Raw genomic sequence first — 26,226 nt, 5'->3', positions numbered from 1 at the left:
CAAGATGAGATGAGAGCCGCCGGTGTCGGCCTTCGTAGTGACGTATCCGGTAAAGCGGCGTTTTGCCTGTGCCCAAGTGCGCTTGGACAACCTTGCGGCATTCTCTTCTGCTCTGGGATATTAAAGTCTATTCGTGAATGTACCTGGGACTGCCAACCATCACGAATGCTCCCTACAGACAGGATTTATGATTGATATTAGCACTGAAATAATAATCCCGACATCGTTCTATCCCCGGAATTCTTTGCGACTGTACATTTTTACCGAGGTCAAGCGGTACCGGCCGCACCCCACAGTAGGACTTGTGGGGAATGACGGCGGATGCGAGAGAAAACAATGGGGACGCTCCCCTGAATGATCGCTTGCAGTGAGCACGGATGATCTTCAAGCATTAGCCATCGTAGGTGAAATGTAGACCCCCAGATTTGTGATCCAATTCACTAATCAAACCCCAAACTCTGGGGTTTGCATGTCAAGTAGCCGCATGGCTTGCTGGGCTGGGCATCGGATGTGGGGTAAAGCGATGCGTCCTACGAGGCTCAGGTGGGTTCCAAAGCCACGCCAATTTCTGTTGATCAACGGGGAGCGGCGAGCACCGAAAGACGAAGGGCGTACTTAGGGTTGGCTCAGCACAGCAATGGCCAACCACTGTTATATCACGTTATCCATTCTCTTTGAAAAATCAAACGGTCGCCTATCAAGCTGCTATCCGTCTTCAACTTTGGTTGACTTTAAACCCGGCAGTTTTCCATACTCCATTATTTGTGGGAGGTTTGGTGTTTGTATCGCTACTATGGGGTGGAAACCATATCTTGGCCTGCAGGGTAATTCCCTCCTGCGGGCAGTCGTCATGCTGGTTGTATGCCCGACATTTACTTGTTATGGATACAATATGAGTGTAGCTGGTGGTCTTTTGACCCTGGATACGTTCAATAGCCAGTTCCCGCGAATGGACACCTTCCACACCAGCGGGGCACTACAACAACAAAACTCACAGATACAAGGTCAGCCAATTATCGATTATCACGTATATATCTCTAAGACTCGCCTTTCTAACCCATGAGGATCTCCATAGGCACTGTGATTGCACTATATACAGTCGGCGGTATTTTCGGCGCCCTCTCTTGCATCTACCTAGGCGATCTTCTTGGACGACGGAAGGTTATTTTCTTTACAAACCTAGTTTCCATCATCGGCGCTATTCTTATGGCCACATCTGTCGATTTCGCTCAGTTAATCATCGCCCGTCTCATTCTTGGTTTAGGAACCGGTGGCTACGTTGCGACTGTACCGGTCTGGCAGTCAGAGATTTCCCCGGCACACAAACGAGGATCTAATGTCGTCACCGACGGTATTTTCGTCGGGGTTGGTGTCACCGCTGCGCTATGGATCGACCTAGGATTTTACTTTGTGCAGGATAACTCGGTATCATGGAGGTTCCCACTCGTCTTCCAAGCCATTCTCTCTGCAACTGCGATGGTTTTCATTTGCCTTCTCCCCGAATCGCCTCGCTGGCTTATCAAGACTGGCCAAGTCGATCAGGCGCGTGAAGTGTTGGGGGCATTGCTCGAGGCCGACCCTAACTCTAGCACTGTTTCCGAGAGTATCGACAATATTGAGGCATCTCTCGCCTATTGTGGATCCGGAAAATGGACGGATATGTTTACAAACGGAAAACAGCGACTCTTCCACCGCACCTACCTCGCTGCTACCGGACAGATGTTCCAACAGATGTGTGGTGTGAACTTGATCACCTACTACGCTACAACTATCTTCCAGCAGTATCTCGGCATGGACCCCGTCAAGGCCCGAATTCTCGCTGCTGCTATTGGTTTGATGCAGCCTTTTGGTGGCTTCCTGGCATTTTTCACGATCGATCGCCTCGGTCGCCGACCACTTATGCTATGGAGTGCAGGAGCTATGTCTATCTGTATGGCAGTTCTGGCCGGCACGACCTCTACCAAAGGAAACTCTGGCGCACTTGTAGTCGCTGTGATCTTCCTCTACGCCTTTCAGTTTATATTTACCGTCGGCTACTCGGGCCTGACTTTCCTTTATGCTACTGAGATGGCGCCACTACAAATTCGCGCCGCTGTTAGCGCTGTCTCTACCGCTACCGTATGGGCTTTCAACTTCCTGCTGGCTCAGGTAACTCCCGTTGGCTTCGCCACCATTGAGAATCGATATTATATTGTTTTCGCTGTGCTCAATGCCGCTATCGTCCCAGCTGTCTACTTTTTCTTCCCTGAGACAAAGGGTCGCTCCCTGGAGGAAATTGATGAAATTTTCGCACAGTCGAAGAGCATCTTCGACCCGCCTCGTATTGCTCGTGCCATGCAGACGATTCAGGTTGGTGAGCCTCATTCTGAGAGCGGGGATAATTCTGGGTCGAACGATGATGTCCGTAAGGAGAGGATCAAGGCCTGAATAATGGTTACGATGTTGTTTATGTCGGTCTGGCATTGACCAAATATGGAGGTGTACTCCTTTACTCTCACAATCCTCTTTGGTCTTCATTTCTGGCAGCAGGTCTCCCAGAGTACAAGGCGCTCGGAAATGATTGAAGGTATTGAGAACAGCTTGCGAATATAAAAGTCTTGAGCTGTGGATACGAAACAAAAATTAAGTCTAGTGAGCATATCGCCTATCATGATCCTTTTACGGTAGTCTCCGTCTCATGCATCCCTACAGCATATAGATGGTCCGTTCTAGATAGCTTCGTTCCCATTCTTCACCGGCAACTAATCAATCAGGCGTCCTCTATGTAGCTTGTCCATTTACTATTCACAGATATAGTCGAATATCGGGGCCCACCGGAGAATCCGTTCATTCCTTTGGTGTGATTTTGCCGTAGAAACTCCAAATCCTTTGATACCAACTCTCAAATTTCCCTGGAATCACATAGCTGATTGCCATCATCCCTTGGAAAAAATGATTTTAAACAGAAGTCATCCTGCTCTGTCAATACCTGTGTGTTGGCAGTCCATGGGTTGTTCACGATCGTTGCGTAGGTTCTTTCCGGCAAAGAAAGAAGCTCTCTGATATAGCGGCACATAAGCGGAAACAGAATATCAAGTAATTCATTATTTCGTACAAGTTGAAGCTTTTCGTAAAGGTCAACCGCTAGAAAGCCGAAGTTGTACCGAGGCCGATAGGATCGAAAACATAATCGGGTAGATTTAATTAATGATAGCGTTCTGTCATTTCTTCGATTGTTATTACTATTTACTATTGCGGATCCAAATCTAAGATGCATCGGCTGCTGAATCCGTCGGTAGCTTTGTGACGGCCGCGCCCGCCTAGGGACATGCGGCCCGGTATATTTTGATCATCAACAAGGGTTGGTATTTCCAGACTCCCTATCAACAATAATAAGTATGTGCAATACTAAAATACACAATAAGCACTCAAAGATCTAAGAGACAGAACGTCTTCTGGATATTCAGTTTCGCATGTGCTCTTATATGTGCCCTTGCAGCTGCGTTGTCTGAAGAAATCGCCCGAACAATCCGTGGATTTCCCGAAGTCTCTGCCAGATCCTGAGGGGTATGTCCATTGCAATCCCTCCAATCCAAAACAGCATCAAATCTCTCTGAGTCAAGTAGGAATTCGATTCCATTTCCATATATAACAGCCGTGTGCAAAGCTGTTCGACCATCCTGATCAGTATGGCTAGCATCAACATCAGACAACTGTAGCAGCAGGTCCAATGTCTCAGATTTTGGCTTGCATGCGATGGCTCGCTGCAGTACGTTCTGGCCGTGATCGTTCGTCCAATTGAGATCAACATTAGCACCTATTTGCCACATTTCCCCGGAATTGAAAAGGAGCCGCATTATGGGTGTCGAGAGTCGTAAGGCACTGTACTCGAGTGGCATTTTGCCGTAATAGTCTTCAATATTCGGATTGACTCTCGGTGAGTTCACCAAGATTCTAGCAACAGCGTGCTGATTATGTTTGAAGGCAAGATGAAGTGGAGTAATCCCTTTTTTGTTTGTGTGATTCGGATCAACGCCCTCGAGTTCAAGCATGCGTTTGACAACCTTGATAAGGCCCTTCGCAGCGGCCATATGCAGAGCTGTGCTCCCGCTTGAGCTTTCAATATTGGCATTAACTCTCCCAGTCTCCAAGAGACGAAGGGCAATCGTTTCAGATCCATGCCCGACAGCCCTGTGCAATGGGGTCTGGCTGTCGAGTCCTTTCACATTGACATCAGTATCCTCACAATCAATCAGAATCATGGCCACTTCTTCAGCATCATGATCAATTGCCTCTTGTAAAGGTGTTATAAGATCAATGGCCTTTTTGTTCGGGCTAATTTCCTGGAAGCCTAGCAAGAGTCTGGTGACAGTTGCATCTCCAAGCCTTGCCGCATCGTGAAGGGCGTTTCTCGCATTTCCCCATCCTGTCGGTGAAGGAGGCACCCTTCGAGACTCCAGCATCGCCTTAACCACGCCCATGTTGCGATTTTCAAATGCTTTGTATAGCGACGAACGTCCTTCTGGATCAAATTTACTGGGGTCGGTCGATTTCCGTTCAAGTAGCATCTCGACGATCTTTTCGGTCCCGGTATGCCCAGCAGCAACATGCAATGGCGTCTGGCCGGAACTATCTTTTTTATTGGTGTCGACCTTTTCACACTCAATCAATGCTTTGCACACTGCCTCGGGTGCAAATCGAATTGCTGTGTTCAGCGGTGTCCAGCCGTTCTCATCACACATATTTGCGTCCAAGGCCTCATGCGAGAGCAAGTGCCTGACTGCGACTTCATTGCCGAACAGAGCTGCCCGGTGCAGTGGCGTACGCCCGTCAGGGCCGGCTGTATTCAAATTAGCCCAATTTGCGTGCTGACGTAGAAGCTGGAAAATTTCTTCTTGGCCATGTTCAGCTGCCCAAAGCAGAATAGGCTGCCTCGTATCCTCGGCTTCGAGATCCAGAATGTTGCGATGCAGCAATCGGAGTAGCAAATGTTTCTCTTGTGGTTCTTTCGCGGTCAGGCTGACGTGAAACAGACAGTGGGTCCTTGCATAAGAGAGAAAACTGAACTGGTTCTCGGGTTCGTTCTGTGGAAGAACATTCATTTCCGCTAGGACTTTGCCCATGTCAAAGCCAGGCTTTTTCCGGGATTTAAGTAACTTGACCGCAATATCCTTAGCCGTACTTGAAAATCCAAGAGTCGATTGAATGATGGCTGTTGGTGTTGATTCCACTCTTAAATTGGGTGTGGCTGGCCGTTTCGAGAGCTGTGTCTCAAAGACACCATAGTTCAGATAGGTGATAATTATATCGGCCATGCGCCTGTGTGCTGTAGCGATCGTAAATCTCCAGTCCGCTGGGCTTTGGGAGTCGATCAAGAACTGCTTGACACAGCTGTGTACGAGTCTCACGGTCAATCCCTCCTCGTCGAGTGTCAGAAGGCTTCCACAGCAGGTCAATGCATCAAAAATATTGTTAAGAAGTCGCGATGGGTTCCAGGTTGTATCGCCCGGGATCACACTCAGGGCTTCCCGCAATTCTTCGAGAGTTAAGGGATGATGAGCGGATGCAATAACCTCGAAAATGCTTCTTCGGTAGGAAGCCTTTGAGCTTGGGCGATTGGTATTATCTGATTCCCGTAGAATGCGAGCAAATGTGGCAGACAGGTCCGGGAGGAAGATCAGCCAATGCGCGGCGGATGGCCTCATCGGTGTCCATAGCGCATAGACTGTCAATTTGCAGAGCTACCCAAAGAAACATTCCCTGTGACCCCTGCAGTAACCTGTCTTCTATTTCGAGAATTATAGCCGGGTCTCCGATAGTTAGCCTTCCAGATTCCATGCGGGCTTCTAGCTCCTCCTCGATGAAAGATTCGATATCGGTCGAATTATCAGGCACCGCTGCAATCACGATCGAGGCTAAAAATTTCCACTCCTGGTCGACAGTAAGCGGGTTTCTAGGCTTTTGTCGCAGAGAAACACAAATTAATATCGAGAAGCTGTCTTGCAAATGCCGGAGATCTTCAATCACACTTGTCCGTACCGTGGCAGAGCACTCGTCTAGGCCATCGATGATCAAGCAGGCTTTGAAAGTGGACGGAAGCGCCATTTTCAGCAGGCGATGCATTAATTCCCATTCACCATTCTCGGGTAACTCCCAATCGCCCAACTTTTCTGGCAGTCCAGAGGCTTGTTCTAGCAGTTGTCGCGTCAGCGAGCCCACTATTACTCGTCGTTGTAAACTTTCCGGGAGGTCATGTCGGCAAAAGAAGAATATCACAGAACTGTCCTTCCCCTGGAAACTCAGGTTGAGGTAATCAACCATGTTGGCCAACAGGACAGATTTTCCTGATCCGAGAGGCCCGGTCAGGATCAGAGTTCCTGAAGATTTTCGGTTCTTCCACTGCATAAATTCGGGGCATTGGCAAAACAAGGATGTACGCCCTGCCTTTCGTGTTTGCTTCCATGGCGTGAGGTGGTCATACGTTGAGCAAAACTTGAGGGCACGAAGATATTCCTTCATCCGACGCTGATGGGAACTTGACTTCCGGAACTTTGCTGACAAGATTTTTGTATGGGCATCAGCTTGTTCCTCAATTCTTTGCGCCAGGAGGTAGTTAACCTCGTCCTTGATCTCCTTGGCCCATGACTCAAGCTGTGACTGATAGTCCTGCAACTTCGGGTCGTTCAGCGTTGTGCCGAGCTTCCCAAACGCAGACTTTTTGGTGAAATTCACGATGTGGTGACACAAGTGAACAGCCACGATGAAGTATTCATATAAGCATGACCGCAGACTATCAGATCGAGGATACAAAAGGGCCAGTTTCTCATAACGCGGTGCGGAGCGGCCGATTGCCATAAAAATATTAGACAATTTTTCAAAGTAGTATGAAAAGCTGAGAATCATCTATTTTGTGAACCCTGTTAGTCTTGATCTAGAAAGAAACAATCGAGCAACTAACGAGCAGCGACATCCGAACCAACGTCCAAACACCACAGGCAATCATATTCTGTGAGCCTCCCACAATGATATCTCCAAGACCTGCAAACTGCTGGACAGATTGCAGAAAGCTCGTAGTTCGCGTCCCAAGGCATCGACGGTGCTTCCTAGAGAGCTGTTGGTCGATTTCTGCAGTCAAGTGCATGACATCATTGGTACTGGGAGGAGCATTGCACGCGCGGCTTGTATGTTTATCAAATTCGATCTTTTGATCGATGGGCAGATCCGCTTGGAACTCGGCAATGGCTTGCGAGAGTCGAATCTGAGGTTTGAGGCGCGATGCAGATGCCAGCGCCCTTGACATGGTGGTGCGACACAATCCTGGCTCCGGCCAGGATCAATCTTGCAGTTGAGGAGAAATGAAGAGACATCGCCCAGGGCGGCGCGTAACCTGGGTGGTGCGGCTGAGCTGGGCGCATTTGAGTGGGGTTCTGCGCCACGACGGGGTTATGCTGTCTGTGCTATGCGTTGGCCTATAAGAAGATCCTCCGCAAATCTCGCAACTCCTCGCAGGAACAGGCCAATCAGGCGCCGGTAGAGTGATCGTAGGCCTGTCAGAATTCACGGCGAAAAGTGTCAACCACCTGCCGAAGCCTCGGCCTGCCCCGTCCCTGCAAGTGCATTCAGTATCAATGAACCAAGCTCTTGGCATAAAACAATATCTTTGTATGAGCGAAAGCAAATCAATTATATATAGCAGGTAGTTTGTATACCCAAATCCTTTGATTAACAACGCAGTCTATCACCCTATTCTGATTAAGCTATAAATAGTTCTTCGCTGCGACCAAGATTTGTAGAATCGAAACTCTGCAGAGGAGAGACCTGGCTTCAGGAAATGGAGCCGGCGTTGTCATCCTGCTTCACCTCATTTAGCTTATTATTCCTTGGTCGCGGTCGATTCCCGGGCTTGCACGGTTTCATCTGCACTCCTTCATGTGCATCTTTCTCCTTGGCCATTTCCTCTTCTTCCTTCTTTTTCTTCAGCCTCTCCTCTCGTGCTTTCTCAGCCTTTTGCCGTAGCACTTCCACGCGTTGTTCTTCTTGTACTCGAGTCTTCTCCGCCCAGATTTTGAGCCGTTCGGGATCCTGAAGACACCAAATGACGATACCCCGCGTGGCGAGTGCATCCTCCAAAGCGCTATGTCCGAGTTTGCTGTTTTGGATTCCATAGCCGAGCAGCTCCTGGGTCAGGGTCTTTAATGCCCACGTGCGCCCGTTCGCCTGGTCGGGGAACACGGCCTCACTGGTAAGGATTGAGGAGTCGACAATCCTTTGGTGATAAATCCCCAAAACGTTCAGATCATTCTGGAGAGAATGGCCAATCAGCACCGTTTCACTGTCTGCAAAGGTCCATAAGTGCCGCCGTGCTTGTTCCCAGCCAAATAGAACTTGTCTCTTGCTGCGAGCGTCTCTCATTGTTTGAGGCGTAACACCACTGATTCGGGTGTTCCAACGGGTCACCTTCGCGGTCGGCTGCACATGGTGGTCGATGAGAACTTCGCCCGTGAGGAAATCGACGGCGCTCAATAGAGCAACTTCCATGTGGTCACCACATTCCACCATCTCACAGTCGAGAGCGATGGCCTTTCTCTTGCTGCATTCCGGGTTTGAAGCCAGCGTTGCTTGAAAGCGTGCCCGTGGCAGCGAGCATTGAAGCTTTGGGGGTTTCTTGTCTTGGTTTCGTCTTTTAATGGGAGGAGTGCACTCCAGCGCAAAGCCCCGTGCCCGAAGACGGTCATTTGAATGGCAGTGTTTGAGCAGAGACGAAAGGATTAGTTCTTGCTCCTCCAGTGCAAGGATCATCGGATAGGCATTCTCCTTAATAGAAGATGAGCTGACACTGATACCTACGGATCGCCTGGTTAGTACTCTCTCGGTTTCACCAACCACTCATCAAGGTCATACCTGGTCCTCTGGGGTGAACAGGATGACGTGAACTTTGAGAAGACTGAGAAGCAGTAATCCGCGGGCCCGTTGGTACAGGAGTCGGTCCTTGAGCTGAGTTCGGAGTACGCTTAATGGCTGGCTCTGGCAGGGCGGCAGGTGCCTGGAAAGATGGGTTGGTAGAGGGACGCGGTCCGCGATATGGAATCTGCCCTGGGTTTGGAGTCGATATTGTCGACGAGATTGGCTCGGCAGGTGCCTTCTGCAACAATAAAGGCTTGCCTGGCACGTCGTGCTTCTGGTGGTGGTGGATCAATGAATCCGCGCTCTGGAATACTCGGCTGCACTTCACGCACACCGTCGAGACGTGTCCCTGGGATGAAAAATGGCTCCGAACCGCTGCTATGCTCTTGAAGGCACGTTGGGGGCATTCTGGACACGCGAATGTCTTCGAAACACTTGGCTTTCCGCTGGGGATTTCGGGATGCAATGGGCTGACCCCTGGAAGGGCACCGTATTCCTGGCCATTTTGGTGGAGACCTCCCATAGAGTTTGCAACTGACATGTTTTGAGGCAATTGCATTAAGATGATTCCTCGCGCTGGAAGTCTGGCGTGAATTTACTCAGCTTCTGGCGCGGCGTTGCATGGAGCGATTGGCACCCTCCAAGGCAGGGGTTGCACCTCGTGCCCGTGTCTTGGCGCCCGCTGTGGCCTCGGGTCCGGAGTCACGATAGGTCACCATACACTCTAGATGGTGCGGCTGCCATGAACCTTTCGAGAAAAGCCCATCGACAGTGCAGTCTTAGATATAACTAGTCTTATGGCGGTCTGAGCCCTCGGGCAAGTTAATCGGCCCTTTCAAGAGATAGGCATCTTGTTCGTTTACAGTGCTAAGTGAATTCAGATCCGAAAGATCCTGCCCACAAGATAGCGTCCGTGTTCCTTGCATCTGAACATTCAACGGTATGAACAGGAAACTATCTCACGGACCCAAGTCTACTCTCGCCTGGCGATGTCTGTGAGCATGCACGATCTACTCTTTTAAGTTAGCGGGCGCAATTAAATTGTCCATGCTACGTGACAGAGGCCCCATAATTCAAGTCTCTTGAAATTCACAAGGCCAGTAAGATGGAATACAATACATGAAGTTGGTTAAAAAAAATACAGTCACAAGGGTAAGCTCATGGGATGGGCGAGCGGCGTCAAGGATCTCACTGTCCACATGGGCCGTTCACAATCCGTTCCTCCTCCACTTGAACCCCCTGGAAGTAAGCTCCGCTCCTATGCGTCACGAAACGAAGACGTCATGTCGTAGAGCGTCCGGGACCTTTTCCGCGCGGGATCGGCCAGAGCGAGCGCGAGGAATGAGGCAATCACATACGATCACTCTGCACACACCGTGGGACAAGGCCTGAAAACATAAAGAGGCAAGTACCGACCATTTGGGCGTCCAAGCTTACCAGAAAAGACTGGACCCCATGCCATCTTCGTGGTCCCTCTCGAGAATGTACATGCGCAGTAACACTCCAGCTCCGGCGCAAGTGGCAATGTGTTCCTTCAGCTCCTCCCAGGTGTGGGCGATATCACGACGGCCCAGGATAATACGATCCAGGCGGGCTTTAGGGAGCCGCGAATCAATACCCGAGTACTCGAGGAGGTTGGGGCCGATGTAACACTGCTTCGAGAGCCAGTCACATCCGCGGCACATGTAGCGGTGCTCGCAGTCATCTTTGTCGCGCGGGACCCACGGGAACGGAACAGTGACCAGGCTAGACATGCGCGGGTGCATGTAAATCACCGGCCCGTCAAGCTGGCTGGGGTCATCCGCGGTCTTGAGCTGCATGTTGCGCAGAAACCGGAAGGACGCGCCAACCAAAACCTCGTCGAGAGTCGAATCGGCATATACGTCTGGGTCGCCGGGCTTGGAATATCGCATCATGTTTTCGCGGCTACCCCAGATCTTCAGGGCGGCGAGGAAGGCGGCTTTGGCTGGCACGAGAACACTCTCATCATCGGCGATGACCTCTGGGAAGTTGGCGGTTGAGAAGACTGTCATCCGGGATTTCACAAGAGGCAGGCTCTCGACCTGCGACTGACACATGCAAAAGGCATTCATGGCATCAGAAACGGACAGGCACCAGAAAGCCGGGTTCTGAGTGCTACAGTTGTAGCAGACACGCTCTCCGAGGGGCAGGAACAGGCTTGTGCCTTGTCGGCCACAGGTTCGGCAGTAGGGGTAGTGCAACTCCTCCGCAAGGCCATAAAGAGTGTTCCATCCCTTCAACCCGCAGAGGGCATAAATTGCTCTCAATCGAGGGACAAACCGTGCAATAACACTGTAGAACACATGATGTTCCAGCAGGTAGCGGGACATGCGGCAGGTCTGGCTAAAGTACTCCGCAGACGCAAGATCCATGAAGCTAATGACATGGTACACGAGTTCGAGCGGAAGGGAAGACAAGACTCCAGGACCGGAGACCACACTGTCCGGCGGAAGGTAGGTGCGCGGGCGGTCAATTCGGGCCGTGAGGCCTTCTGGATTATCGATACCCTTGAGGGCAATCACCTTGCGGAGCTCGTTATGATTCTGCCAGTTGGCAGGGTCAATGGCCTCTTTCCAGCACGGAAGTAGAATCATCTTCTCTTCGTAGGTAAGGTGAAAGGCCATGCTGAAAAACAGAGATAGGGAAGTTGATCATGTGTGAAGAGAGTTACAAAACGCTCAAGGTTGAGAAAGGGCAAGTTGACCCGTTCTAGCGTAGGTGAAAGGAAGAAGATGTGGTGATAGCATCGGGAAGGGGAAGAAAAGGGAAGAGAGAGGGGACGGAAGTGGTAAAATGTCGTCGCGGCGATGACGACCAAGCGCCATGGAACTTCATGACGCGCCCCAACTATTCATAGGAGTCAACAACAACGGCATGCAGCCTCATGAGGAACGAGATAGATGTTTGCATAAGTGGATCAACAACATAAAAGGCCAGCCGAAGTATGAGTTGAACAATTGCAGTTTATTTGATGTGTATCACACTGCGATGCTAGTATAAGGGCTCATTGCCAGGCGTCATTACGATACTCCCTACTCAACCTCTTCCATCGGGTTGGCAAGGTGTTCGGTGCGAACGACATAATCGTCATCCTCTTCGTCTTCGATGCGGCCATCGGCCATCTCTTGATCATCTCCATCGAGGGATGCATCAGAATCCCCTCCGGCCCGTGAGCCTTTGTCCTTCTTCCCAGCAACACCCTTCCCCTTGCCTTTGCTGCTGGTAACAGATTGGCCGCTGGCACTACGAACAATACCACCAGGCCACTGCTTCAGGCCCTTGAGGCGGCCATGAAGACTGCCAGCAAAGGAGCCGTCCCCGTCGTTCATCGGAGTCTCCACAGGCGCCGATGAGGCATCCAGACTGAAACCTTCCATGGCGTCAGCAATCGTTTGGGGGCCAGTATTTCCAGGATCCTGCTTTTGCTTGTCCACGGACTCGAAACTCTGGCGAATGCGTTCGAAATGTTCCAATTCCTTGGCACTGGAAGTCGTCAGTCCCGCCATCATACAAGGTGCCATGACACTCGGTTATTAACTTACCTCACACTAGGAACAAGCTCCTCTTGCGCGGAGAGGAAGTCCTCCTCTGTCACCGTCACCGAAACATCCTCCGGTGTCGCCAAGTGATCAAAGAAGTAGGCTGTCGTCACAGGACCACCCGGAAGCTGTTTGATTTTCTCATCTACAGCCGTGGACTTCCGGGTAATGGCCTTGAGCATGGCATCGGAGCAAAGGGCATACAAATCAGCACCAGTATACGTCAGCGGAAGCTGTTCTGCGACGCGGTCGAGAGACACGTCAGGGTTGAGGGCGAATTTCCTCGTGAGTGCCTCCAGAATCGTTGCTTGCTTCCTATGCGTATCTGACACGCCGAGGTAGAGCATCTTATCGAAACGACCAGGGCGCAGAAGTGCTGTATCCAGCAAATCCGGGCGGTTGGTCGCGCCAATCACGAAAACGCCTCCGCTGTTCTCCTCTCCGCCGTTCATGCCATCCAGCTCGGCAAGCAACTGGCTGACAATGCGGTCCATCACACCGCCACTGTCTCCCTGGTTGCCACGCTTGGGCGCCACTGAATCCAGTTCGTCGAAGAACACAACACACGGCCGAGCGTCACGGGCACGTTGGAAAACCCGCCGCACGTTGGCTTCAGATTCACCAATATACATGTTGAGCAATTCGGGGCCCTTGACAGAGAAGAAGTTGAGGGAGAATTCAGTAGCAATGGCTTTGGCAAGCAGCGTCTTGCCGGTTCCAGGTGGTCCATAGAACAGAATACCGCTGCGCTTCTTCATACCCTTGGCAAACAGCTCCGGGCGTTCAAGGGGCAATTGAATTGTCTCGATCAAAGCGTCCTTGACGTTCGTTAATCCGCCCACATCATTCCAGCCAACGTTGGGGATCTTAGGGGCGCCAATAGAGTCGGCGAAGTTCTTGCGGGCTGCCTCAACTGCAAAATCAAAGTCGGCTTTGTTCACTCCACGGGCCCCATCTCCGCCAGCGATTAAGACGTCTCTCACGTAAACTTCGGACCCAGAGAGTTGCTTGCTTGCAGTCTCTGCCAGCTTCTCTAGACGGGCAGTTCTAGCGCCTGCAGCACGCTCCACAACGTCGACCAGGTCTCCTGCGACCAATGCGGCAGTCTTCAGCGCCACGGTTCCCAGCTCAACATCGGACGCCAGCTTGATGCCACGCTCCGCGACTGCGTTCCGCAGAATACCCTCACGCTCCTTCTCCTCGGGTGCCCCCATCTCAAACTCATGGCTGAATATGCTGCGGATGCCCTCCGAAATCTGTTCAACATCGGTTGTCGTCGCAATCACGACCCGAGCCTCGCTGAGGATATCATTCATTGCAGTCACAATACGGTCAGCCGTTAATACCTCAATATGCTTAATCAGCAGGGCAGTGCAGTTCGGACCACAGTGGAATGCCCTCTCAGCACGGGCTTTGAGATAAGCTTCGGTCTTGACGTCGCCGCCATTTGCACCTCCCTCGGTCAGGATGTCATAGGCATCGATGGGGAAGGTATGGAGGCCGATATCGGCGCATGCGCGCGTGGCGACAGTCGCTTTGCCGATATGTCGCTGCTGCGACTTCAATAGGATAACAACGGGCTTCATGCCCAGCTGAATAGCACGCGGGCTTGTTGCGGCGGCCATCAAATCTCGGATACGTTGTTGCAAGGGCGCAATGAATGACTGAGGAGGCTCTGCTATGATTCCATGGGGCGCTGGCGCATCACCAACGGCCTTGGGGATCGTCTTAACGCCGAGCCAGTACTCCCAGCCGTTACCCAGAATACCGGGCACTCGACTGACATCGCTGCCAGCCTGAACCATGCGAGTGCTGCTGGGATCAATGACCGCGACTCCACCCCATGGATCCTCGCCCGTCTCCTCCAGTTCGTCAATGCTAGTCGGGACTACTTGCCCGACACGGAACCAGGCAGCGCCAACCTTGCGAGCCTCCGAGCTCTCCGGGTTAGGCCCTTGCCCTAGCCTAGAGATGATGTCGTCTTCTTGGTTTGCATTTTCGCCACCGGCTGTGCCAGAGAATACCGATCGGCCCAATCCCACGTCAACACTGATACCGACCAGATCGCCACTCTTCAATATCCGTCGGCGGGACTCAAAGTACTGCTTGAGTCCAGCAAAAAGCGCGGGCTGGAGGATCCGATCCATTGAGAGAGGCGTAGAGATCTTGAGAAGTGTGACCTCCTTCGCCAGGGGAGGGTTCTTGGCAGCGCTGTTCTTCATGTGGTGCAGAAGGCCGGGCTTTGACACGCCATTGGCAGGCGCAAATGTCATCCGGGATATACGAAGGTATTTGGGGTTCTCGATGTTGCTGAGAAGCAATGGAGGCACAAATACAGAAGGCGTCAAACGCGTCGGCGCAAGCTGTGAGAGGCTCGATCGGCGAGCACCAGAGTGGTTGATTGCATACCGGGGTTTCGCTGATGGGAGCCCTGGTAGGCCAAAGACCTTGACGGGCCGCCAATCCACAGCGTCTTCGGGCGAATCATTGAAACTGCCGAACTTCAGCGAGGCGAACATGTTCATCTGGGGCTCCTCGGCCGCTTCGATTCGCACCCAGTCACCCGAGAAGCAACCGATCTTAGCGAGGGTGCTGATATCGACAAAGATGAAGGAATCAACATCTTCATCGTCGCGTGGGCGAGGGTGGAGGACCTCATTCGGGACTTCTTGCAAGAGTCCTTCAACCCTGAAAACTTTCCCGCCTCCCCGACCGGGCCTCATGGTTGCTGATGTAAAATTGGACGCAACTGAGCCTGGGGTATGGGTCCCATCCACCCGTCGACCACCTGCTCGGGGTGTAGCGGAAGTGATGGAGGACATGACGCCGGATGGGGGTTGGGGAAGTTCGGGGGCTGAGAGCGAGATCATGTCCTCCAGTGAATCATCAGAGTCGTCGCTCATAGAGCCTACCGAGCCCTCGGTCTCTGATTCCTCGGCCGCAGAGGTGGCTTCGACTTCAGTGCCGCTCTCTCCGGCCTTGTCTTCGGCAGCGGAGTAGAACTGCTCGTTGGAAGTATCGTCGGCCTCATCCTCGGCGACCTGTCTCAGGAGCGTCGGCCGCGGGGGGAGAGCTTGCGGTGCGCGGTTGCCCTGCGAGCGAGCTTGAACAAGGACTACCTTGGTTGTTGGCATCAAAAGGCCTTGTGATACCGGCTCGCAGAAGGAGATGCGAGCAGGCGGCGCGGGCGCATAGGTGATTGGATGCGGCGGAAGAGGAAGTGGAAGGACGTCCCCTATATGAACGAGTCGCTGCGCAGCCAATGCCTCGCGCACAGCCGCAGTCAACCGCTGTTCCGCGTCCACCGCTGCCTTTTTCGAAGGTTTTCTTGTATCCGCGGTCTTGCCAGTCTTAGACCACACTCCGTTGAGTCCGTGAGCACTGGACGGAAACCCACCGCCAAACTTGTTCTGTACATCGTCATGGTGACGAAGGAGGTGCCGCTCGACAGTCACAAAAACTGTTTCAAGATGCAGCGGAGCTACATCCAGCAGCCGGATCTCCACCGCCCGGTGAGTCTGCAAGGAGTTCCGGGATGCGTCGAGCTTTCCAAGCGCCTGTAGGAAAGGCTGCAGGGTGTCGGCGGAGTCAGGGAAGAGAACAGTTGACTGCGATATGGGCGTCTGAGAGCGTTCTGAGCTGTGAATCCGCACGGGAAGTATCGTCCAAGCTTGGTCCTCCACCGAGGAAGAGGTCGGGGAATGTGGGGAAACGGCTACATAGTGAACTCCGTCATGCGTCGCAACATCTGTTCCAAAGCGAAAGCAATCGAGTCAGCCGCCATGCCATGGTTAATCGCAATCGCAATTTCATTCGCTGAGCTGAGGTCTCTGAGCTGAGGTCTCGTTACTCACCCTGAAGCGACTGCTGCGGAAAGAGATCCTTAGCCAAGTCCTCTGATAAGAGGCCGACATTCCCGCGAAGCTGATGGTCTAGCGCCAGCCGAGCAGCAATCGGAGGTTTGTTATGCAGTCTCCTTTTGACTACACGTTTCCGCCGTTGTCGAGGCTGCTGGGAGCTCTGTCCGTAATGGTCAAAGTCCATTGGCGCGGTGACTCCAATTGCCGGCGGGAAAGACCGTGGGGAAGGCTGGATTGGGGCAGGGCGGAAAGAGATGATGCAGGAGTAAGGTATCCAGACCTGAGTAGGTCACCGGCTCACCATTCGACAGTAGCCGGGAACTCGTGTCTGCAACGTGGAGGCGCGGGGAGAAGACAAATGCGCCGGATCCAGAATCCGGGGGAAGACAACACGCGGGCAACTCGGCACCGCCCGCCATTCTGCCACTGGCTGTACCGAAGCCGAGGTCCACGATGCGCTTGGTTGGACTACGGGGTTCGGCGTTCGGCTTCGTTTAGGATCGGTCGCATTCTCTCTAGTTTGCCATGTCTAACATGATGCTGCTGGTCAGGAAATTCCAGTGCAGGGTGATTTCAGCGCTATATTGCTTGCGCGGGCTATAGATCTCCTCACAGACTTCTCCTTTGACTCCACTGGTGGTTCGGCTTGTGATCCGATCAAACAGCAGCGGGCACGTAGCACTACTGGATGAGATCATTATATCTTGGGGTGTAAATCACCCCAAATTGAGGGAATTTACGCTGCCTGTAGATTTGAGCCCTTGTACCAGTTCAACTACCGGGATCGTGCAAACATATTGCGCTAGTACCTAGACCTCGCCAAAGACCGGGTCTGGTCCTAAATCTTAGGACTGGGACCGGGCCCTCCGGTCCTTAGTCTTTTTTCGAAGTAGTTAGGACTATACTACGGCTCCCTATAGTCCTTTGCGGTCCCCCGTATGGTCCCCTATATATTTATAATTCTACTAAGACCTTCCTCGGCTATATAAACTAATAATTTAGCTAACGTAATCCACGCCCGGTCGGGTCACACGGCCGGTCGGGTCACCCTCAAACACCATACAAAATGCGATTTTTCAGGTTATAATATATCAACAACAAGAAGACAATTCTGCTTAATTTTTAGTATAGAATAATTTCCTAGTATTAGAAATAGTATAGTATAGCTAATATATTCAGAAAATGATTAATTACTACTATTACCAAGAATACGCTCCGATCGAGTGATGAAGATATATATATCTACTTTATAATACCCTAAAATATTTCTCGACCTAATAAAAATACCTAGTATGATATATTAAACACTAAGATACCTTAAGTCTATATAATTAGCCTTGAGCGTTGAAGTATGATATTGGAAAAAATTGCAGTTTATATAGTGTTTTAGGGTGACCCGACCGGCCGTGTGACCCGACCGGGCGTGGACTACGTTATATTTTGTGACGCATGACAGAACGATGGACGGAGATCACCTGATGGATGCGGAGTAATGGAAACACCCGACCGAGCTAACCTGATAGGGCCTGTTTATATACGCCCTCTATAAGATAGTTGCTAGAGCCTCTGTAGTTTCTTCCTTTTTTACCTTCGTTGTTTCGTTAAATATACCTAGTTACCTTTCTCGTTAGCTCTTTCCTATTATCGTAATATATAACGAAGGTTATTTTTACCCTTGCCTATCACTATCGAAGCTATATAGATACAAGTAGTACGCTACCGCCGTCTTGCCTTACTATAACCTACCCCGAACCAAAACTAATAAATCCTAACTAATTCCGACCGATCCGAAACGTTCCTTCCCCTACTAAGATAAACTAACGCTATAGTTCCCCGGACCTAAAACCGCTAGAATACTAACTCTAATAAGCCCTATTGATTGCTAGAACTTGCCGAACGCCCACCACTCTCGCGCGCAGGTCACGCACATCCACGGGCTTACAGAGAACAGTGGGTTGTAAAAGGGCAACGCTAGCGCAGAAGAGACGACTCCTCCGTGCGGGGGACGTCTTACAACCCGGCATCCCGATTCCCACGGGTGAAAACTCGATGTGTCCCCGATTCCACCCTTCATGGCGTCTGAGTTTCGGAGTGGACTCCGAAGCCCTGCGAAGCCCTGCGAAGAGATGCCCGCCCACATGCGCAGCCGCAGCCTGTGATCCGACTGCGACGGACCAGAATCGAACTGTCTACAAGCGCCCAATTGATGTCGACAGGACGGCTGTGTGTCTGTAGAACAGCAATAGATCAGATGCGATCGATAAATGGCGAAAATCCTCTCGGTTACAGCCGAGTCATGTGTCTCGGCCCTCGTTTGAGTTTAGTAGTCAATAAGGGCTAAGATTTTTGCCGCCCCAACTAATCAGCCCGACCATTCATGCCCACTGCTACATTCCAGCGCACAGGATGACTGAACAGGAATCAACATGCCGATGGGGACCTCCATGGTCAATCAAAATTTTGAACTTTTTTCCCCCCTGAACTCGCTTCCCTTGTCTGGCGACTTGGGACGGCGCCACTTTGTTGGAGCTAATCTCCGCGGGAGGCCCGGCGAGATTGCGTGTTAATCTAGTTGTATCCAACTCCAACGAGCACATTTTCAGAGTGGGATCAAAAGGTTAATATATCGAGGTATAACCAGGATGGTTTGAAATTAAACACCTTATTAGGGCCCTAATAGGGAACTATAGTAGTTTATAGTTTAGTTATAGTTTGGGTAGTTTAAAACTATAACTATTATATAGTTGAGTCTTTAGGGGCAAGGTTTACCCCTAATTATGGTTTTTAGCATCATCTCATAGGTACTATATTAGGCTAATTTTTAATTGTATTTATTTAGTAAAATGCCATTTCCCTTTGTATTTATTATCTACTATATTTTGGTGGGTGTTTACTTAGCTCTTGCTTCCGCCAGAGGAAGCGCCTACATAGCCATTGCGCACTATCTGGGCTGCATTAGGTTAATAGAGTTATCATCATCATCATCTGAGCTTAGCATATTGTGTTTGGTGGGGCACTGACCCCACAAGTGCATACTTCTCAGGCCTAGACCTTGGTGTCCTACGCGATCCGAATGGATGGTGACTTTTCCCGCGCTATACAAGTCGCGAGACCATGGTCAATCTGGCCTGTACAAGATCAACTTTGAGTTTATGTTTTATCACTCACTCATATTTTTATTTCTTTCAGCGGGGAGCAGAATAATGATTCAATGAAGCCGGTACATGATTACACCAGATATGGCGTTGTTCCCAAGAGCATTTCCCACAACCAGAACTGGTTCATTGGCAAGCACAATATATATATTCATCAGTGAATGGGATGATAGTGACTAAATCTCCCCTCAGGATCCCACACCATTTTAAGATCTCTCAGTTTCTTCAACCGATCCTCATCATAGCCATATTTTTCCTCGATGGGCTCAGTACCCGTGGCATAGTTGACATATCTAGATGACGCAAGGGTTAATCAGGTGAATGGAAAGAATAAATCCATAGGGTGCACGTGGCGGCGTGACGGTGCAAGACGTACACTTTATTCTTGCGCATACCAGACGCTTCTTGCAAGATCTGCCGGAACTTGTCGCCCCACATGTTGGCAGCTTCATCAAGTACAGGGTCAGAGTAGAAAACAGAGGCACAGCTGGTGGAGGCAGGTTATCGTCAGGATTTGATTTGGCCATATTAAGCCAGCGGACGAGGAGCACATCCCCAGAATGGTCGTGTAAATTGGAAGGACTCACACGTGAAAGTTCAACGCTCTCCAAGGGAATGCCGTGCTCTCATCCGGCACCTGGCGGACTTTTCCAAAGGCGTAGCATTCGAACATGACGACCGAGTTCTTGGCGGATGGATGAAGTAGGCGAAACTCCAGATAGTGTTTCCATAGTTCCCCCGCGGCCGCAGGGTCAAGTTTCTCCAGAGCGACGGACCACGTCGGCTTCTGGCCGCCTTTGTATTGGCCGCGGTCGAGAACCGCGTTGATCTTGTTGTACGGCGTTGGCGAACTCTTCTGGTAGATAGGCCTTAGGCTGAAGAGAGGAGCAAATGCCTTTTGCGCATCTGAAGGCGTACCGGCATACCACAGTTCCAGCATGACCCCTGGCTGTAAAGCCATATGGGTTAGCGCTAGAGTTTTCATGACATGTACCGAAGGCCAAGCAAAAAGAGGGATCACATACGAATTCAAATGGTGGCAGGCCGGTGAAAGCGTAGTGAATTGACATTCCTTCTCCCAGGTCAAGATCATTGATGGTCTGAGTGACTTCTTCGATATGGTCTGGGAGGAAGATCATGGTGCTTTCCCAGTGTATGCCGTTGTTGATTTGCGGAAATGCGTTGACCTTCGCCGCCGTCACGATGCCAAAGTTATGTCCGGCTCCTTTCAAACCCCATAGAAGCTCGACATTTTCGGACGAAGAGACGGTGATGATGTCCCCCTTCGCAGTGATGAGCCGGAGAGATATCACATTGTCAATGGACATGCTGTAGTTGGCTTGAAGTCGACTGAAGCCGCCACCAAGCATCGCGCCACAGGCGCCAACGGAGTTACAGTTGCCGACAACTGTGGATTCAGTGAGTTAGTCCATTAGTCGGGTAGAGTACGATCAACCAATCTATCGCATGCAGAATCGACGCACCGACGTGTGCTTTTGCGGCATAGGCCGCGTCGATGACTTCACCAACCAAAGCCCCGGCTTCAATGATGGCCCACCCCTCTTTGAGGTTCACGGCTACGTTGTTTAAGCCTCTCAAGTTGATGAGAATCCCAGAATCTCCGAGATTCCATGATGTTGTCCACCCATGACCGCCAGTTTGAGCGAGGAATTCAACGTCATTTTGGATAGCCCATTGGACCTGGCCATTGTCAGCAGCTGAATCAACTCTCGCCATTTTGTCCATCTCTGAAACATTCCAATCATCAGAGACTCTAAGGAAATTCCACCTACTGTCTTTTGGACATCATTTTCTGTCGCTACGTTGATCACCGCGCCTGGCTGGGGTGCTGCATACTCACTCCACCTAATGGTATTTGGATAGAAGTCGGGGTCGCCAGGGAAGTTAATTGATGCCCCTTCATTGAGAACCTTGTCCAAGCTCTTCAGTTTATCCTTCAGATTCATGATGATTTGACTTGAAAGCAACGTGTTCACGAGCACCTTGTCTTCGGTCGTCATAAACACCTTGATTATTTGCACACTGAGTCCTTCACACTATATTGATCGAATACTCACCGAAACTTTGAGCTGAGAAAAGGGAAGGAGGAGCTGGTCTGCGCAGTACAGGGAATGCACATACCAGATGAGAAGACAATGTTCATTCCATCCAAAGAAAGCTCAGGGTTCACTTGCTCGTGCTGCATTTCTCAGCAATGGTGATCATTCTACTCTTTTATCTCACGTCATAAATATGTCAAACGAGGCTCTGCAATGAATATACTAATTGTAAATCTGTCATTTGGAGTCCAGAGCGCTCCAAAGAGTCTGCTGACAGGACTTTATGGATCATCTGCAAGTATGAAAGGACAATGTTCATTCCGTCCAACGAAAGCTCAGGCTTCACATACCCGTGCTGCATTCAGCAGGGGCGATCATTCTACTCTTTTATCTCACGTCATAAATATGTCAAAAAAAGTGTCAAACGAGGTTCTGGAATGAATATACTAATTGCAAAATTGTCATTTGGAGTCCAGAGCGCTCCATACAGTCTGCTGACAGCTCTTTGTGGATCATTCACTTCCACTGTCTTCAACCACTGTTTTGCAAAACTTGCTGCTGCTTTCGGCCATAGATGATGCAGTCCAACCAAAGAAAGAGGTAGTTGTGTGGTAACATGCACACACTCGCTCACGAAGTACCAAGCATAAGCTTATCTACATGCTTTCTTACCCTGGGGTACACATCCGTATGGGCAGTGACTCCCATCCAGCAATCTAGGTGGCCTCTTCCCTCGAAGACAACCCTCTCGTAGTCATCTGGACCATGTGCATCCCGAAGCATGGTGTATGAGACATCCGTGCTCTCAGGTGCATACACTGCATTATTTGCTCCTGAGAAGAAGAAAATGGGAATGCCTTTAAGGCGTGCAATGTTATATGGAGTCACGAGGTTGATCGATGTGGGGGGGTTGGTGGTTACATGACCGAGACAACCCATGGACGTGAGATGACCGAGGGAGCGCATGGATGTGCCGCCTAGGAAGTTCGCCAGCTGTGCGTGAGTTGGCTCGTTGAGGTTTTTGTGCGTCCAGAGGCTGTGGGAAATGGAAGCAACAACAGTTAGTGGTAATCTTCTCTTGGTGGAGCGGGAATTGAGGGATGAGCGCAGATGACAACAGATTACTTACCGGCCGAAAACTAAACTGCTTCTATGGCAGACGACTGAATCACAGATCTCTGCTTTGCTTCCCACGGGGTAGAAGCGTAAGACCTGATTGAGAATCTGTTGGATGAGAGAGTCGCCGAGGCTGCTAGTGCAGCTGAACCACGAACCCGCGAGCTTGTTGTAAAGGCTGTTCAGTGGGATCGGTAACGAAGCTTTGGCCCGGTTGACGTTGGCAAATATCGGATTCATGAAGACATTTGACGCGGTGATGCCTTTGATCCACCCGGCTGGAATGCTACCATCCAGAAGGCCCATGGACAACGCGACAGAGCCAGCGCAGTGAGCAATCACGTAGATCTTCTCCGCTTGCCCGCGTCTCTGCCCTTCATGCAACTCGCGGATTTTGGTCAAAGCAGCGAGGATGTCAAGCCGCGCGTCGAAGGTGGTATCTCCTTTTATGGCCGTCATGGTCTTGCCCACTCGATGCGTGACACAGTAGATCCGGTAGCCCGCTTCGCGGAAATAATCGATGGCATTCTTTTCGATAGTGGGAAGGCCGAATATTTGATAGTCGACTGCAGCGCCAGGAACAAAGAGAATAGTCGGTCTCGCGATGGATCCGTCCCTGCCTGGTGGATTCCACATTTGCATTGTGGAATGGATGCCATCCGAGGCGATCACAGTGAATGTCTCGGCTATCTCCGTTACGTTGCCGTAGCCATGAAATGTGGGACTGGGCCATTGGAGGCATGTCAACGGCGCGAAGAACATCTTAGCGGCCTCTCTAGTAAAGTAGGTAAGGAAGCTGGCCGCGGATTTGACCTTTGCGTACAGATTGCGGCCAGTGGGTTCGAGTGTTGCAAGTTCCGAGACAAAGTCTGCTGGTTGGATATGAAGCGTACCGCGTCCGATGACCTTACCGTCTGGTACTGTGATGGTGACGTACAGAGTGGATGTCGCTTTCCAAAATCCAATCGGATCAAAAGCAACGGAGGGATTGACAACTTTATAACCATTGAAACAGAGCTTCTCACGAGATGGGGATATCATCTCGAAGTTATAGGTCAAGTTCCGAGTAGTTGGTTCTCTTGTATCCTGATTGAAGAGCTGGAAATCGCCCCGATGCACCATGAATGGACCCTTAAGTCCTGCACAGGAGAAGGAGCCGGTCAGCATGGCGGAATGAGCGCTGCTCGAGACCACTTGGGGAAGTTAGCCTGCAACAGAGAAGAAACCTGGGATGTGGTAGAATTACAATCTTCGGTGTCCCAAGACTTCACACTGAGGAAAAACCTGGCCGCCTCGCATTCGCTGCGAGCGATTTTGGTGGCAAGATCAAAGTCTTTAACATCATCTCCAATGTGGATGAAGCCAGACATTACCTCCGTAAACCCAATTCCACTGGTCTGGTCATCCTTGGCCAAATCTATGAGTTCTTCCGTGGTTTTAATGTCTGCATGATCCATCACCGGGAATCTGGGTTCCCCATATAGGTTTAAGATGCCTATTACAAGTAAATATCGTCACCAGTGAATTTACTCGATTTAACTTACCATTGCTCGTATCGAAGTCAATGTCGATACCTCTCTTTTTTGCAGCCAGTTCGACTGACCTCTCGGCCAATGCCGTGATTGTGGCGAAAGGATTGGCTCCGAGAGCCGTGGGAACGAGAGCGCCGTCGCAGACATACAAACCTTCATGTACGCCAGTGCCGTCGCCTTGTAATACCTCGCCCATATGGTTTGTCCCGCCATTTGCACCTGTTCCATCTCTACTGATACAGGCTCCACCGCTGCAAGAAGAATGTCAGCTATAGGTAGCATTCGCATAATGGGATCCGACAGCACATACATTGCGTGAACAGTAATTTCTTGCTGCCCCAGAGCAGCCCAGAAGGGACTTCCCACGTAAGTTCCTCCAACAGCATTCGTCGCCTGCGCAAGGACTGAATCGAGGTACTCGACGTGCTCGGAGCGGCCTACGCCCAAGAATTTGAGTATCGGTCTATCATCTTGAAGCGTGAGAGTCGCCTGGTTGCCTAAGGTCACAAGTCCTATTAATGGCTGCATCGAGACATCAAAGAGAATGTAACAGGCGACTTACTGTCATGCGACATGACGAGATATACCTGAGTCTTCTCAGTGCTCCCCTTGCGGAAGTATGGACCCAGAAGCTGGCTGCCCTGCCTTGCCAACAAGTGTTTGACCTTTTCAAAAACACCAAGTCCCCTGGGAGCGATCTGCCCGGGCAAGAGTTCAAGCATAGTTTCGAATAACGGAGCCAGCGCTTGTGGTATGGTTCCTTCTTCGATGACGAACCCATCCAGCGGATCACGTTGGCTCCGACAATCAATCACCCCGGTGATACAGGGCCCGATGGGACGCTCTGGTGACGGAAATGGGCGCCCAACAGAGTTGACATTGTAGTCCGTATTGTAGCTATCCCTTACCGTGTTAGGGATGGAACACACGGGGGAAAAAGGAGCCCACGTACCCAAATGCGAGGATATCTCCATTGCCACTCATTCCAGTGCCGATGCACTCACTCATCTCCAGGCCCATCTGTTTACTGCGGAGAAGAATCTCGGTGGTGCCCAGGCTTCCGGCCCCAAGGAACACGCATTTTCTTGCGTGTACCCACATCAAGTCCTCGTAGATGTTTTCCTTGAATGCTCCCCGCTTGCCGCCATGCCAAGCAAAATAGACGATATATCCTTCTCCATCCGGGGCTGCCTTGAGATACCGCACTTCACATTCGCAGAACATTTCCGCGCCCCAGTTCCAGGCGTCGCTGAGATAATTCACCAAAGTACTCGACTTGCTCCCGTCATTGATGCCGGTGGCGTCCATGCCGGTGCCGGTGGAAGCATGCATTTCGACTCCAGTACTATTGGGTCCATCCACAAAGCGAGTGGTCTGCGGAACGCGATAGAATTTCTCGCCCCATCCCATAAGATTGGCTTGTTTCTGGAGTAGATCCAGTTTTGGCAGATTCGGATAATCAAGAGGATACGAAGCAGGTTCCAGAACGTCTCTGGCCCGGCCATAATCTGTAGGATGTTAGATCAATTCCAACTCTCCAGATCCTCCTATCCAGCAAGAAAGGAGGAGAAATCACAACCAGCAATCTCCTGTATCGAGCACATCGTTTGAAATCCCCCAGTTCTGGGCTGCCCGTAGAAGAAAAGAGGAAAAAAACATACACTTTTTCCATGCCGCCTCATCGTTCAGCTCCGTCGGCCAACTGTTCATGTTCAGAACCTGCTGATCGGCTTCCAAGAAGACGTTCGCATTCAGCAAGCTGGTTCCGCCTAGACCATTCCCGATAAACGCATTCTGTCCTTCCCCAACCACCAGGTGGTAGAGTCCTGTCGGATCTCCTCCTTCGGCCCACTTGCCCTTGGTCCTCCAGGGAGCGAATTCCCCGCTGACATGCAGCTCCTTCACGGCATCAGGCGGTCCCGCTGGAAACTCCCCGGGCCATTTCTCCTTGCCGCGCTCCAGCAAACAAACGCTCTGCCGACCCCTCGCCATTCGACTCGCCGCGACCCCCCGCCGTATCCAGAGCCAATGACGACAACGTCATAGGAGGTTCGCATGAG

At 51.0% G+C, this 26,226-nt stretch overlaps 7 protein-coding genes across 7 annotated transcripts; 1 reads left to right on the top strand and 6 right to left on the bottom strand.

Moving 5' to 3' along the window:
- Positions 1–637: 637 nt before the first annotated feature.
- N7482_009898 (sugar porter family MFS transporter) lies at positions 638–2,427 on the top strand (the record flags this gene model as incomplete). The annotated part of the gene is made up of 2 exons (XM_056692022.1): positions 638–1,004; positions 1,076–2,427. 2 exons carry the CDS (start codon positions 638–640, stop codon positions 2,425–2,427), a joined length of 1,719 nt encoding a protein of 572 aa, XP_056539728.1.
- A 980-nt stretch (positions 2,428–3,407) lies between these two features.
- On the bottom strand, positions 3,408–7,279 carry N7482_009897 (uncharacterized protein; the record flags this gene model as incomplete). The annotated part of the gene is made up of 3 exons (XM_056692021.1): positions 3,408–5,579; positions 5,641–6,882; positions 6,938–7,279. 3 exons carry the CDS (start codon positions 7,277–7,279, stop codon positions 3,408–3,410), a joined length of 3,756 nt encoding a protein of 1,251 aa, XP_056539727.1.
- A 524-nt stretch (positions 7,280–7,803) lies between these two features.
- N7482_009896 (3'-5' exonuclease) lies at positions 7,804–9,424 on the bottom strand (the record flags this gene model as incomplete). Its single annotated transcript, XM_056692020.1, has 2 exons — positions 7,804–8,822; positions 8,881–9,424. 2 exons carry the CDS (start codon positions 9,422–9,424, stop codon positions 7,804–7,806), a joined length of 1,563 nt encoding a protein of 520 aa, XP_056539726.1.
- An 892-nt stretch (positions 9,425–10,316) lies between these two features.
- N7482_009895 (F-box protein) lies at positions 10,317–11,528 on the bottom strand (the record flags this gene model as incomplete). The annotated part of the gene is made up of 1 exon (XM_056692019.1): positions 10,317–11,528. One exon carries the CDS (start codon positions 11,526–11,528, stop codon positions 10,317–10,319), a length of 1,212 nt encoding a protein of 403 aa, XP_056539725.1.
- Positions 11,529–11,936: 408 nt separating this feature from the next.
- On the bottom strand, positions 11,937–16,487 carry pex6 (AAA family ATPase peroxin 6; the record flags this gene model as incomplete). Its single annotated transcript, XM_056692018.1, has 3 exons — positions 11,937–12,387; positions 12,447–16,191; positions 16,298–16,487. 3 exons carry the CDS (start codon positions 16,485–16,487, stop codon positions 11,937–11,939), a joined length of 4,386 nt encoding a protein of 1,461 aa, XP_056539724.1.
- Positions 16,488–19,612: 3,125 nt separating this feature from the next.
- On the bottom strand, positions 19,613–21,425 carry N7482_009893 (FAD-binding oxidoreductase; the record flags this gene model as incomplete). Its single annotated transcript, XM_056692017.1, has 6 exons — positions 19,613–19,751; positions 19,835–19,945; positions 20,046–20,407; positions 20,484–20,866; positions 20,943–21,159; positions 21,252–21,425. The coding sequence occupies 6 exons, from the start codon at positions 21,423–21,425 to the stop codon at positions 19,613–19,615; spliced, it is 1,386 nt and encodes a 461-aa protein (XP_056539723.1).
- Positions 21,426–22,148: 723 nt separating this feature from the next.
- Positions 22,149–26,158, bottom strand: N7482_009892 (uncharacterized protein; the record flags this gene model as incomplete). Its single annotated transcript, XM_056692016.1, has 8 exons — positions 22,149–22,554; positions 22,648–23,827; positions 23,881–24,129; positions 24,179–24,417; positions 24,477–24,663; positions 24,729–25,063; positions 25,119–25,674; positions 25,828–26,158. The coding sequence occupies 8 exons, from the start codon at positions 26,156–26,158 to the stop codon at positions 22,149–22,151; spliced, it is 3,483 nt and encodes a 1,160-aa protein (XP_056539722.1).
- Between the last annotated feature and the right edge of the window lie 68 nt (positions 26,159–26,226).

This window comes from Penicillium canariense, assembly GCF_028826845.1.
Source record: "Penicillium canariense strain IBT 26290 chromosome Unknown utg000007l_segment0_segment0, whole genome shotgun sequence".
In the NCBI taxonomy this organism is placed as follows: domain Eukaryota; kingdom Fungi; phylum Ascomycota; class Eurotiomycetes; order Eurotiales; family Aspergillaceae; genus Penicillium; species Penicillium canariense.
Note: the sequence above shows the minus strand (reverse complement) of the source record. Positions and strands in the feature narration are given on the sequence as shown.